This window comes from Rutilus rutilus (assembly GCF_951802725.1).
Source record: "Rutilus rutilus genome assembly, chromosome: 11".
Classification (NCBI taxonomy): Eukaryota; Metazoa; Chordata; class Actinopteri; order Cypriniformes; family Leuciscidae; genus Rutilus; species Rutilus rutilus.
This window is the reverse complement of record NC_140216.1, coordinates 43,211,031-43,226,030: the sequence shown is the minus strand read 5'-3', so window position 1 is coordinate 43,226,030 and position 15,000 is coordinate 43,211,031. Positions and strand designations below refer to the sequence as shown.

Genomic DNA, 15,000 nt, shown 5'->3' with positions numbered 1-15,000 from the left:
GAGCATCTGTCCTGTCCTCGAGGTTAGGTTAGTCTGGGTCTGGGTGAGCAGACACACGTCACATGAGCATCTGTCCTGTCCTCGAGGTTAGGGTTAGGTTAGTCTGGGTCTGGGTGAGCAGACACACGTCACATGAGCATCTGTCCTGTCCTCGAGGTTAGGGTTAGGTTAGTCTGGGTCTGGGTGAACAGACACACGTCACATGAGCATCTGTCCTGTCCTCGAGGTTAGGTTAGTCTGGGTCTGGGTGAGCAGACACACGTCACATGAGCATCTGTCCTGTCCTCGAGGTTAGGGTTAGGTTAGTCTGGGTCTGGGTGAGCAGACACACGTCACATGAGCATCTGTCCTGTCCTCGAGGTTAGGGTTAGGTTAGTCTGGGTCTGGGTGAGCAGACACACGTCACATGAGCATCTGTCCTGTCCTCGAGGTTAGGTTAATCTGGGTCTGGGTGAGCAGACACACGTCACATGAGCATCTGTCCTGTCCTCGAGGTTAGGTTAGTCTGGGTCTGGGTGAGCAGACACACGTCACATGAGCATCTGTCCTGTCCTCGAGGTTAGGGTTAGGTTAGTCTGGGTCTGGGTGAACAGACACACGTCACATGAGCATCTGTCCTGTCCTCGAGGATAGGGTTAGGTTAGTCTGGGTCTGGGTGAGCAGACACACGTCACATGAGCATCTGTCCTGTCCTCGAGGTTAGGGTTAGGTTAGTCTGGGTCTGGGTGAACAGACACACGTCACATGAGCATCTGTCCTGTCCTCGAGGTTGTGATGCCAGGGTCAGTGTCCTGGAGGGCACTGCGTAAAACATCATGCTGAACAGTGTTGGTTTAAAGCCTTGTTGATTCTTCTGCGAGTCTCCGCTGCGCGCGCTCCTCTCCAAACACACGAGCCGTTTACTATTCTGTGAACCGACAGGCGGCGACTCGAGTAACTGTCCTCTAAACCCTCAGGAATCAGCGGTGAGAGGAAGAGAGGTCCACACGTGACCATGTTTATTTTAGTCCATCACCACCAACACCACACTACAAGAATCGTGTAAAACCCAGTAAACCCTGAGATTATTACTCGTGAAATTACAACAAAATATGTGGATGTAAAAACATGTCTGTAGGCTATACAACTAAATTAATGATCTCTTAAATATTTTCTAATTTCACTAAACATTTCATTAAGTTTTGTGGACATTTTATAAAACATGGACCTTTATTTTTATTAAAATGGCTTATGTCTGCTATAGGCCCCGATCACACCTGACGCGTTTGTTGCAGTGAGAGTTGTTTTCCTATGGCAGTGAGCGTTCTGCACGCTGTTTATGCGCCTCGCGGGTTTGCAGTTGAAAAAAAAGCAACTCCGAGTGGAAAAAGACGTCATCATGTTTTTTTCCACTGTCCAATCGAATGAATGGAGAGGCGGGCCTTCCGTTGTAGTGACGAAAGCTACAGTTGCTTGAACGCCCGGAGAGTGCGATGATGGATGATAAACTTGTGGTGCTCTCGCGGGTTACCAGGAGCTTGACGACTTCACGAACCATAACTACCACAATGTTAACAGAAAGTAAATAAAGACGTTTACTTGACTGACAAGACAGCTGTTTCGGTGGTTGCCTAGCAACATAAAAAACGCAGTGCACTGCTCGTTCTGTGTGATCGGGGCCTTAGCAACTAATTTAAGACGCACAAACTGTGCCGGTGCGGTGAGACGTTCGCTCGGCCAGATTCGGCTCGAAGTCGTTCATCTTCGGATGCGGAGCCGCACGCGCTGTTACAAAAAAAGCCGTGCACACCGCCAAGCGAAATGGTGTCTTGCAACGCGCGCGACCGCCCACACCGCAATGACGTAATTTTCGCGCTGTGCGAACGCGGCGAGTATAAACCTAGCAGCCTTGTTTCATCCATTTGAATCTGGGAGGGGATCAGATGGGTCGCCATCATCAAGTACACAACTATTTATGATTTATTTTTGATAGCTATTTGATTTATTTGTTTATTTATTTATTATGTATGTGTGCATTAAAAGTACCATTTCGGCAACGAGAACGTTTCTGAGCCAAATGAAGATAAAGATGTGTTCTGGTGACTGGCGTGTTTGTTGAACCAATCAGATACGACTAAATCGAGAGTCAGCGAGAAGCTTTCTGATTGGCTACATGATGAAGTTGGACCCGCCCTCCTCTTCGCTCGCAGAACTCAGTGAGAGAGAGAATCGTGAAGAAAGACGCAACTGTACAAATGGGGTTATTTGGGGAACTGGTTTGCCTCATGCACACAACAAGCCTTTTACACATTTGCTACAGTTTATTTTTTTACACAAAGTTTGATTTTACGCAGTGAATCTGTTCTGCAGCTCCGGCCTCTGGTGTTTGGGCTGCACATCGCTGTTCTCAGGCCTGCAGAGCTTCTGGCCGTATTTGTGTGATAAACCCGTGTCAAAAGTGTAAGCGCGGAGAAATGGAAGTCAGAAGAATACAGATCATGTTTATTTGCGTTAGCATGAAGCTGCAGTTTCACAATACATGAATTACACTTAAGTTACCAATAACAGTAAAATGCTGCAAATATTTTTACCTTACACTTGAAAGGCGATTTACACCTTTACAAATCTTCTCTTGCGCATGAGATTCTTTATGACATCATAGTACCTTCATAGAATAGGGTCAATGATCTGAAATTGAATGATCATCAGTGATCGTACCCAGACTTTTAACATAATACAAGTGTTAAGTAGTTACACACACACACACACACACACACACACACACACACACTGTGTTTATGATATTCCTCTCACATCACTTCCTGTCTGATATATGAAGATCAGAAGCAACAGATGATATGTACATGATATGAACATTCTGCGTCAATACATCTGTTGGTGTGTGTGTGTGTGTGTGTGTGTGTAGCTGATCATGGCTCTGCAGGGTGTGGACAGAGTCATCGGTCAGCTGATGAACGGCCTCAAACAACTCAACCTTCATCAGTGCGTCAACATCATCATCGTCGCAGATCACGGTAACACACACACACACACACACACACACACACACACTCTTAGCCGTGGAGAAACTCTCCATCATGTGCAAATTTGATGTGTGTGTGTGTGTGTGTGTGTGTGTGTGTGTGTGTGTGTGTGTGTATGTGTGTTTGCAGGTATGGAGGAGACCAGCTGTGAGCGTAAAGAAGCTCTTCAGGATTTTGTGGCTGATGTTGATCATCTGTTTGTCAATGAGGGTCCATTTGGACGAATCAGAGCAAAAGACAAAACACACACCTGTAAGTCAGACACACACACCTGTAAGTCAGACACACACCTGTAAGTCAAACACACACCTGTAAGTCAGACACACACCTGTAAGTCAGACACACAACTGTAAGTCAGACACACACCTGTAAGTCAGACACACACCTGTAAGTCAGACACACAACTGTAAGTCAGACACACACACCTGTAAGTCAGACACACACACCTGTAAGTCAAACACACACCTGTAAGTCAGACACACACCTGTAAGTCAGACACACACACCTGTAAGTCAGACACACACACCTGTAAGTCAGACACACACCTGTAAGTCAGACACACACACCTGTAAGTCAGGCACACACACCTGTAAGTCAAACACACACCTGTAAGTCAGACACACACACCTGTAAGTCAGACACACACCTGTAAGTCAAACACACACCTGTAAGTCAGACACACACCTGTAAGTCAGACACACAACTGTAAGTCAGACACACACCTGTAAGTCAGACACACACCTGTAAGTCAGACACACAACTGTAAGTCAGACACACACACCTGTAAGTCAGACACACACACCTGTAAGTCAAACACACACCTGTAAGTCAGACACACACCTGTAAGTCAGACACACACACCTGTAAGTCAGACACACACACCTGTAAGTCAGACACACACCTGTAAGTCAGACACACACACCTGTAAGTCAGGCACACACACCTGTAAGTCAAACACACACCTGTAAGTCAGACACACACACCTGTAAGTCAGACACACACCTGTAAGTCAGACACACACACCTGTAAGTCAGACACACACACCTGTAAGTCAGACACACACACCTGTAAGTCAGACACACACACCTGTAAGTCAAACACACACACCTGTAAGTCAGACACACACACCTGTAAGTCAGACACACACACCTGTAAGTCAAACACACACCTGTAAGTCAGACACACACACCTGTAAGTCAGACACACAACTGTAAGTCAGACACACACACCTGTAAGTCAAACACACACACCTGTAAGTCAGACACACACACCTGTAAGTCAAACACACACACCTGTAAGTCAGACACACACCTGTAAGTCAGACACACACCTGTAAGTCAGACACACAACTGTAAGTCAGACTCACACACCTGTAAGTCAAACACACACACCTGTAAGTCAGACACACACCTGTAAGTCAGACACACACCTGTAAGTCAAACACACACACCTGTAAGTCAGACACACACCTGTAAGTCAGACACACACCTGTAAGTCAGACACACACCTGTAAGTCAAACACACACACCTGTAAGTCAGACACACACCTGTAAGTCAGACACACACCTGTAAGTCAGACACACACCTGTAAGTCAAACACACACCTGTAAGTCAGACACACAGTTTTTCTTGTAAAATAAATGACAATAATCTTTGTTTTATTTACAACTTTGAAAAATCATTTTTTAAAGTGTATTTTGCACTTTAAGTCAAGTTTGTGTGTATGAATCCAGATTTGAGGCCCGTTCACACCAAAGGCAAATACTATTATACTGTAGCAATGAGCATGTTTACTAAATCCGTGCTGAATCTAGAACAGCCGTCCACACTGAACAAGCTCAAGAGTTTATTAGTAAATCTCACAGTTACTTACAAAGAAACGGACAGTGACACATTCAGTTAAACCAGAAATATGACTGAAATTTTCTTGTAAAACTTACTCATATAATATTTGTTTTCTTTACAACCTAAAAAAAAAATATTTTTGATAGTGTTCTGAGTAACCTCTGTGTGTGTGTGTGTGTGTGTGTGTGTATGTGTGTGTGTGTGTGTGTGTGTGTGTGTGTGTGTGTGTTTGACAGTGGACGCGGCTGCGCTCGTGGCTAACATGTCGGTAAGTGTCTGCATATTTCCTGCTGTGTTTTAATAACTCAGATGTAATGTCTTCATGTCTTCATGTTTGATTCAGCGAGTTCGTACAGTTATCCTCTCAGACACAAATACTGCTATCTGCGTTTTCAATGATTTTAAATTTAATTAGTTTGAGTCAAGATTATTTATTTAGCGATTTATTACAGATTGTTTAAAAGCAGATTAGCAGTTATGACCCCACGTGTTTATTCTCTATCATTAAAAATACACTTAAAAGACAGATTTGTGTGTGCGCTTTACACACTGTAGAACTCTGCACACAGCTGGAGGATGAACATGTTTCAGCGTGTGTGAGATGACAACAACACACACTCAAACATCTGTGTGTTTTAATCTGTGTGTGTGATGACAACTTCAAACATCTGTGTGTTTTGTAGCGTGCTGAATCTGCAGATGGGTGTGTGAGTGTGTGTTGATGATGTGTGTGTGAGTGTGAGTGTGTGTTGATGATGTGTGTGTGAGTGAGTTGATGATGTGTGTGTGAGTGTGAGTGTGTGTTGATGATGTGTTTGTAAGTGTGTGTGTGTTGATGTGTTTGTAAGTGTGTGTGTGTGTTGCAGTGTAAGCGTCCTCAGCAGCAGATCAAGCCGTATCTGAAACACCTGTGTGTGTGTGTGTGTGTGTGTGTGTGTGTGTGTGTTGCAGTGTAAGCGTCCTCAGCAGCAGATCAAGCAGTATCTGAAACACCTGTGTGTGTGTGTGTGTGTGTGTTGCAGTGTAAGCGTCCTCAGCAGCAGATCAAGCCGTATCTGAAACACTTGTTGCCCAAACGCTTCCATTACGCCAATAACGGGCGCATCGAGGACGTGAGTGTGTTGGTGAGCCCGCGCTGGCTCTTCGAGAGGTACAGCACTACATTCATCAAACATACAGTACAGACACTTATAATGTGACAAAAGATTATTTTCAAATAAAAGTGGTTCTTTTGACCTTTCAATTCATCAAAGAATCCCAGTAGCACCTCACTGCAGTACAGATCCAGGGGGCGGAGTTGGATCCAGATCTAAGGGGTGGAGATTGGTAGGTTTAGGTATATGTAAGGTGGGAGGAGTTGGATCTGGATCTGGATCCACCTCCTCCCCCTGGATTTCGTGTTCTGCAGTGAGGACCATGTCAAGAATCCTTAAAGGGATAGTTCACCCAAAAATGAAAATTCTGTCATCATTTACTCACCCTCAAGTTGTTCCAAACCTGTATGAGTTTCTTTGTTCTGCTGAACACAAAGGAAGATATTTGGAAGAATGTTTGTAACCAAACAGATCTCGGTCCCCATTGACTACCATAGTATATTTTTTTCCTACTATGGAAGTCAATGGGGACCGAGATCTGTTGATTACAAACGTTCTTCCAAATATCTTCCTTTGTGTTCAGCAGAACAAAGAAACTCATACAGGTTTGGAACAACTTGAGGGTGAGTAAATGATGACAGAATTTTCATTTTTGGGTGAACTATCCCTTTAAAAATAAAATGCATCACAGTTTCCACAGAAATATGAAGCTGTTTTCAACATTGATAAAAATCATAAATGTTTGTTGAGCATCAAATCATCATATTAGAGTGATTTCTGAAGGATCATGTGACACTGAAGACTGGAGTAATGATGCTGAACATTCAGCTTTGATCACAGGAATAAATTACACTTTACTATATTCACATAGAAAACAGATGATTTACATTAGAATAATATTTCACTGTTTTTACTGTATTTATGATCAAATTAATGCAGCCTTGGTGAGCAGAAGAGACTCTTTCAAAACAGTTTTAAAAACATAATTATTCCAAACTCTTGACTGTGTGTGTGTGTGTGTGTGTGTGTGTCTGTGTGTGTGTCTGGGTGTGTTACTGCAGGTCTCCGGGGTCTCTCACATTCTGCTCCGGAGGAAATCATGGATATGATAATGACATCTACAGCATGCAGGTGTGTGTCTGTGTGTGTGTGTGTGTGTGTATGTATGTGTCTGTGTGTGTGTGTGTGTGTGTGTGTGTGTGTGTGTGATGCTGTAATGAAATCTAAATGCACTTTTTCTCAGATTTTTGACAGTTTTCACAGAAAATGACCCATGACTGTAACTGTGGTGTATTCCAGCCTCATGCTGTCGACTCTGTCTCTCTCAGGCCGCGTTTCTCAGTTTTGGGCCTAAATTCCTCTTTCAGACGGAAGTGGATCCGTTCTCCAACATTGAGCTGTACAACCTCATGTGTGGTACGGGAACACACGTCAGGTCTTTATTTATAGAGCACATGTAACTTCACCAGAAGTGCTGGTCCTCTAGCCGTCCCTGGATGTGTTCCTCTCTCCTCAGATGTGCTGGAGATCTCCCCATCCCATAATAACGGGTCCCACGGGAGCCTGAATCACCTGCTGCGCGTCCCGTTCCACAGCCCTGCCCCCCCGAGCGAGCAGAGCCACCCGAGGCAGTGTCCAATCAGCAGCCTGGAGCCCACACACACACTGAGCTGTAGCTGCGCTGCACTGGTACACACACTCACACACACTCACACACACACACTGACCCTTACGAAAACAAAGTATACTTCAAGTTCATTTTATGAAGTGTACCTGAGTAATGTTCAAGTATATTTTTAAGTATACTTTATGTAGTAAGTATACTAATGCCAATATGTACTAGTAGTAAACTTGTAAGTGTACTATTTTAATACCGCTTGGGACTAAATTGGCCCACTTGAAGTATATAAAAGTATATGTTTAAGTGTACTATAAGTGTAACAGTAGTAAACTTTAAGTGCACAACTAGTTCATAATTATGATTCTCATTTGTACTGCAAGAGAACTTATGAGCATACTAGTAGTTTACTATTTTAATACTTGTAGCAACTTTGAAGTATACTCTCAGTAAACTACTAGTTTAGTAGTTTTATTCTACAAGTTTTCTTTAAGTGAACTTAACATCATACTTATAGTTTACTATTTATATACAATGTTTGCAGTTGCAGTAGGCCTACAGTATACTACTATGTTCAAATGTTATTTTTTATACTTGAAAAATACCTTTAACTCTACTTTCATTTTAAAAACATTTTATTAGCTTCATGCATCCTTTTTTATCAACACTCGAAAGTCAGTAAGTTTCATAAAGAAAGGCAACATTTTCTTAAAATGTTGAGAAAATAGTTGAGAAAATCACATTTTTGTCAAAGACTACGCCTTGATCAGATCCAGAACGATGATCAAAACACAGATGAAGTAGATCGAGTCCGACACCCCCACAGCTTCTGTCGTTCTCTCTTCATGGGTTACGCTTCATTTACAAGCTGTTTAATGTTTGATGATCACATTATTTTACATTTGAGTGAGCAATCTTCTATCACATGGTTCAGCTTCTTCTTCTCCTGTGTTTTGATCCGGAGATTCTGTACTAGAACTGTCATAGCGCCCCCTACCGTATACCAGTGAAAACATGGATAGCTGGAAAATTCAGTCAATGGTGGGGAAAAGTTTATTTAAAGTAAATATGTACACTACCAGTGAACTAGCCTACACAAAAATTCAGATACGCAGAATTAGAAACATATCTGTTTTATATCAACATTTTAATCAATATTTTCAAACAAAGTTTCATAAGACTGTATATGAAAAACAATGTAAAAAAAAGTATATTTAATAGGCTACTCGATCAAAAGAGTTAACACAACTACAAGCCAAGTATACTTTGAATAATTAAAATTTTAAGTATATCTCGATCAAAAGATTGAGTACAAGTATTGGCCAAATATACTTAGACGTTTCTGTCAGTATAAGTCAAGTACACTTAAGTGCAATTTGAAGTATATTTCTGAGAAGTATATAAAAAGTAGACTGAAAGTGTACTTTCTTATTTTTAGTTTAAAAGAAGTATACTAATAGAACACTTGAATAAACTTCTTTTTCGTAAGGGGAGCTGTAGCTGCGCTGCACTGGTACACACACACACACACACACACACACACACACACACACACACTGAGCTGTAGCTGCGCTGCACTGGTACACACACACACACACAGAGCTGTAGCTGCGCTGCTGTGGTACACACACACACACACACACACACACACACACACACACTGGGCTGCACTGGTACACACACACACACACACACACACACACACACACACTGGGCTGCACTGAACTAGTACACACAAACATTGTATATAAAACTATTTAGACATGAAAATGGCAACACTAGACAATAGGGTTAATTTGTTAGCATTAGTTGCATTAGTTATCCAGTTGTGTCCGTAACACTGCCAGTGTCTGTGTTTCAGAGTGGAAGTGGCATCAACATGCGCTTGAATCTCTCTGAGGCTGAAGGTGAGTTCAGTTGTGTTTCTGTGACTCAGCACTCTCTCTCTCTCACTCACACACACACACACACACACACACACGTCTGTCGACTGTGGCGCTGAGAAGCAGAAGTGTAGAGATACTTCCCTATCCATACATTTCACTCATAGTGCGTGTTAGTGGATGCTTTGGGAAAACTCCTTTTTTTTGTGGTAAGCCACGTCCTCGAACGCAGATTAGTTTGAATCTGGATATGAAATTAGTCATCCTTAGGATTTCGATTCCTCTTATCGATTCCTTTGTGAGCATTTCAGAATGAGTTTAAAGCATTGAAGCGAGAGATGACTCATGTGAACTGAACTGAAAGCGACAGCAGCTGCCGTCTCTATAATAACACTAATCAAACAATGAAAGACAGAGAAAATTCACTAGTTCTTGACTGAATAACTTTTGTAACTATATTTGTAATGTATATTTTATTTATAAAGTGCAGTGTTATTTTACATTTGAACACAGTTTCTGTGCCTGAATATATGACATACCTGCAATATACACCTGAAAATCTTAATACACTGTATATGTCAATCGTATCTCTGTTCAGTTGTGTCTGTTTGTTGCCATTGCTCATTTTTTATTTGTTCTTTTTTAATTACTGAGTGTCTTTAATAATGCTTTACATTTATATTAGTTGGGCTAGTTGTTCTTCTATGGTGTTTATAAACCACAGGCAAACGCTGCTTGTGTAAGTGTTCTTCAGCCTGTTGATTTCTGCTCATGATATTCAGATACAATTAAATGTTTTGCAATAAGACTAAATGTGAATGATATCAAATTATTATTTTTTATTGCCTTATTGGAATCGAAAAGCAGAATGGAAACAAGAATCGGAATCATTAAAATTCAAACGATACCCAACCCTAGTCCTCCTTTAGATCAGGGGTGGGCAAACTTTTTGGCTCAAGGGCCACACGGGGTTTTAAAATTTGACAGAGGGCCGGCCCAGTAGCAGATTATGAAACACGATCTCATGAAAGTGCATATCTATACCACGAATTTGATTTATCGTGCCATTTATACGGCAAAAATGTTTGTTTTTTGCGTGCATATACGCACTGTAAACCCCTTGGTTAGGATTAGGGGTGCGGAGTGCGTGCCTATTTCACGCCATAAAGTGCGTATCATATGCATGCGAAAACTGCGTATCATAAGCACTACAAATACAATTCGTGGTATTCGCACTTTCATAAGATCGGGCTGAGCAAACTCATTTGTGGCAACATCTGCACGAAATTGACTGCGGGAATGTGAGAGACGACATTCTGACAATACATTTTTTATACTAGATATCCCCCATTTGGCATGTTATGTTTTGAGGTTAATTTTGAATTAGTCAGATGTTAGATAGGCTAATTATAGCCAATACTTTTAAAATATTGTTTATCCTTATTATTATTTAAAGGTGCATTGCGCAAGTCTCTGAGTTTTTGCAGAACTATGCCCCCTTCTGGCGACACGCGAAACTGCAACCAGAGTTGTGCACGCGGTTACATGGAGTTTGCGTTGGGGTTTGGGATGAACTAGAAGCCGATCTCTTTGAATCCATCTTCTACTTTTGCAAAAGTCGCTCGAGTTGTCTTCGCTGATGCGGATAATGGCGGCGAATACACAAACCTGCCAGACATAGCCAGGTGAGCGTGAACGCGCATGACGTCACGCCCAGTCGATTCCGACCCGAATCCCTCTTATTTATTTTACTGTACAGGATTATAGAGGCAATCGCAGTGATCATAGAAGGGCTCATTCAGCCCATCAGGCAATTGTTTAAGCATGTATGGGTTAGAAAAACGGGTATTTTTAACATGAAATGTTGCGCAATGCACCTTTAATGGGCCTAACAGTAAATTAGAAACAAAACACCTGCAAGTGTAACTTACACTTAGAAGAGTAAAAATGACAGAAGGTTACGTTAATTCAACTTTATTAAAACTGCATATGGCAATCAATTTGCACTTCCAAAAGTCATACATTTGTAAAAAAAATAATAATAAATAAACGAAATAAAGGAATATACAAATTTATTTTAAGTATAATAAAATAAAACATAAAAAGCAAAGGCAGATCAGAACATTTAATGAACAAATCCGGGTTCTGTACATGGCAGACATGGGAGAGTAGCCGAAAACCGGGCGATAAAGGTCGGTAAACGGAAACAGTCAGGATACATCCACAAATCCAGAGGAGCAAAGAAACTAAATAGCAGACAAATCAAAGGAAAAACTAAACAGGTGTGCAAGCGGTTACCAAACATGTTTTTCTCTGTGAGTTTCCAAAAAAGGAAAAAACATTAACGTGCAACAAGTCTATGCGCTTTAGTCGCTGTCTGTTTGGTTTCCATGGTGACGCGTCATTGCTTGTTACGTGACACACACACCGCAGCCACAACAGCGCTAAATGAACGATGATCTGCTTTTATGTCATTTTTCCTTTTTTACATTTGTTAGCTATGGCATGAAATATCTGATATTCCGATTGTCAAATATATGCAACGCAATATGTATATATGTATAACGCAAAGTATTGCAAGAAAAAGGCAAAATGAACGCGATCTTAAGACAATTTTTTAAATACTCGACGGGCCGGATTAAACAGCCTAACGGGCCGTATGTGGCCCGCGGGCCGTAGTTTGCCCACCCCTGCTTTAGATCCACTGAGAAGAACCAATCCCTCAGGCAAACTTGCACGAGGATTTGTTTCAATCTTGAACAGCCATTTCATCACAGTGCGGTTGCCTGAGACCGAGGATGGGCCTGATAATCCGTCCTTCTTTGGAACGAGGAAGTAGCGTCTGTAGAAGCCTTGCTGTAAGCTGGCAGAACTGTCTCTACAGCTCCAGTATTTGCTGAAACCCCATGTTCCTTCGTATCAAGGTGGACCACGGCTGTGTCATGACCCTGGCCCCTTGGAAGGACCCTTGTCTGCACCAGGCCGGACACTTGGGGCTGGTCTCCAGAAGGACGGTGGTCTCGTCACATGCCTCCAGCACGGGTTGGGGAGCTCTGTGTGAGGGCAGGCCGACATCGGCTCCTGGTCGAGCATGGAGAAACAGTGCCTGGAAATGCTGGCAGTTTTTCTGGCCTTTAAAAACTTCCTACCATTCCTGAAAGGGCACCATGTCTTAGTCTGCTCGGACAACATGGCTGTGGTGTCCTACATAAACCATCAAGGTGGACTCAGATCGAGGCCTCTGTACAAACTGGTGAGATAGCTCACCAGTTTGTACAGAGGCCTCGATCTGAGTCCACCTGAAGCCAATCAGTATACATGGGGATGATTAGGAGGCCATGATGGACGGAGGCCAATGGGCAAATTTGGCCAGGATGCCGGGGTTACAACCCTACTCTTTTTCCAAAGGACACACACAGAGAGTCAGGACCTCGGTTTAATGTCTCATCCGAAGAACCAAGGACATGATGACAATGGATGCTCCATCCCCAGACGGTTCACCTGATCTGCAGTACCTTCGGGAGGGCAAAGGTCGACCTCTTCGCCTCAGAAGACAACTCCACAACTCCGCAATATTCTTCTCGAAGAACAGGGACGCGCGGGCCAATGAGTGACTATGGACACATGGCCCCTTTTTGGTGGAACAAGTCATTGCTCTAAGTTGATGCAACTGCTGACAGCAGCTCCCTGGCCAATTTCCCTGAGAAAGGACCTCCTTTCCCAGGCGAAGGGTACAATTTGGCAGCCACGATTTGGTCCATGTCTGGCCCCTCGACAGGAGCCTATGGGCCTCCGCGCGAGGGTATTAAGCACTATCTCTGAGGCTAGAGCCCCATCTATTAGACGCCCTTAAGTGTTCTGTCTTCTCCGACTGGTGTACAGCCCGAATTAAAGACCCAGCGTGGCGGCCATAGCAGCAAACCATGCTCTTGTGGCCGGCCAGTCTACAGGCAGGAACGACTTAGTGATTCGTTTCTTGAAGGGGGCCAGAAGGCTGAACCTGCCTCACCCCCTTACAATATCAACATGGGACCTGTCTACGTTCCTTAGTGCCCTCAGGGGCCTGCCCTTAGAGTCGGGTTAGTGAGCTGCTACCCCTTTCGCTGTCCCTTCTGCGAGCCCTAGCGAGTGGGTGACATCTGTGCGGTGGCCAGCTAGTCCTCGCCGTTCACCTTCGCCAGATTTTACTATGATCCTGTATGTTTAGCTGGGCTTTTACCTCTTCACGAACTCAACCCGCTCAAAATGCTATCCCTCAAGGCTCCGACCTCGTGGTCTGAGTCCCTTAGTCTTGAGCCTCGCCTGGCCTAGCCTTGCTGTCTTCAGGGCCCTTATCCTCAAGTTCCTTAGGCCAGGGCCATAGAACGATCATCCTTCTGCGACTATATCGGTGCTATTGGATTACGTTCCCAAAGTGTCAGCTATGACGCAATATGAGTGAACCGTATCGATAGGGGGCGTAATCGCTCACTAGCGTAACCTCAGTTCCCTGAGATAACGGTAATGAGTGTTGCGTAGCTGGTTGTGTTACTATGCTATACGACTCGCCGCTTTCAGTCGAAAGATTCTGAAGCCTATGGCAAGATATGATGTTTTATTAACAAAGTTCGGGAGGAACACGTTCTAATGATCAAACAATCAAGTCATTCCAACCAGCTGTCAGCAATCAGTAATCAACAGGTCCACTCAATCAGCATGATTAAAGGCCTATAAATACTCACAGTCGACTCACCCATTATCCTTGACATTTTTCAGCATCCCTCCACCACCCCATCTCCTCACACTTACCTGGTTATCTTCCTAACCAAGAGATACGGGGGGAGTACTCTGGGTTCGGGCCCAATTTCCGAGCTCGGAGCCATCCCCCCGGACAGCACGCCAAATACGCATAACTATTTATTCTCTGATCATAAGTAAATGGTAAATGGACTGCATTTATATAGCGCTTTCACAGACCCAATGGCCACCAAAGCGCTTTACAATATTGCCTCACATTCACCCATTCACTCACTCATTCATACACCGACGGCGGTGTCAGCCATGCAAGGCGATCCAGCTCGTCGGGAGCAGCTGGGGTTAGGTGTCTTGCTCAAGGACACCTCGACACTTGGTCAGGTGGAACCGGGGATTGAACCACCAACCTTCCGGTTTGTAGACAATCTACATGAACCACTGAGCCACTGCCGCCCGTAAGTGTGAACTCGTGAATTGCCTTCTTGTATAGACGGGTATCCCCGCCCATTTCGACGGACTGTAGCGCCATAGGTTTCGTGCAGTTTCACTGCGTGATTCAATCAGGCTTCAGTATTTACGAGAAAAAGGAGTTTTCCCAAAGTGTCAACTAGGACGCAATACTCGTTCCCGTTATCTCCGGGAACCAAGGTTACGTTAGTAACCGAGTACGTTTTGCCTATTTTTGCTGAGCAACATGAGCTGAAATGAATACCATGAAAACAGTGTTTTGTAATATAGACTTGTCTGGAGTAACATCACATATTACAGTAAACTACTGACCATTATTATAGGCATCTCTGTGT

General features: G+C 43.4%; 1 protein-coding gene across 1 annotated transcript in view; it reads left to right on the top strand.

Annotated features, from left to right (window-relative positions):
• Positions 1–15,000, top strand: part of LOC311299537 (venom phosphodiesterase CdcPDE) — a 57,369-nt gene that overhangs the window by 18,499 nt on the left and 23,870 nt on the right. The window contains exons 12-19 of the mRNA XM_084423126.1: positions 2,906–3,014; positions 3,153–3,275; positions 5,105–5,136; positions 5,891–6,018; positions 7,024–7,093; positions 7,291–7,378; positions 7,479–7,651; positions 9,442–9,487. Of these exons, the coding sequence (XP_084279252.1) occupies positions 2,906–3,014; positions 3,153–3,275; positions 5,105–5,136; positions 5,891–6,018; positions 7,024–7,093; positions 7,291–7,378; positions 7,479–7,651; positions 9,442–9,487 (769 nt within the window). The remainder of the gene's footprint in view (positions 1–2,905; positions 3,015–3,152; positions 3,276–5,104; positions 5,137–5,890; positions 6,019–7,023; positions 7,094–7,290; positions 7,379–7,478; positions 7,652–9,441; positions 9,488–15,000) is intronic.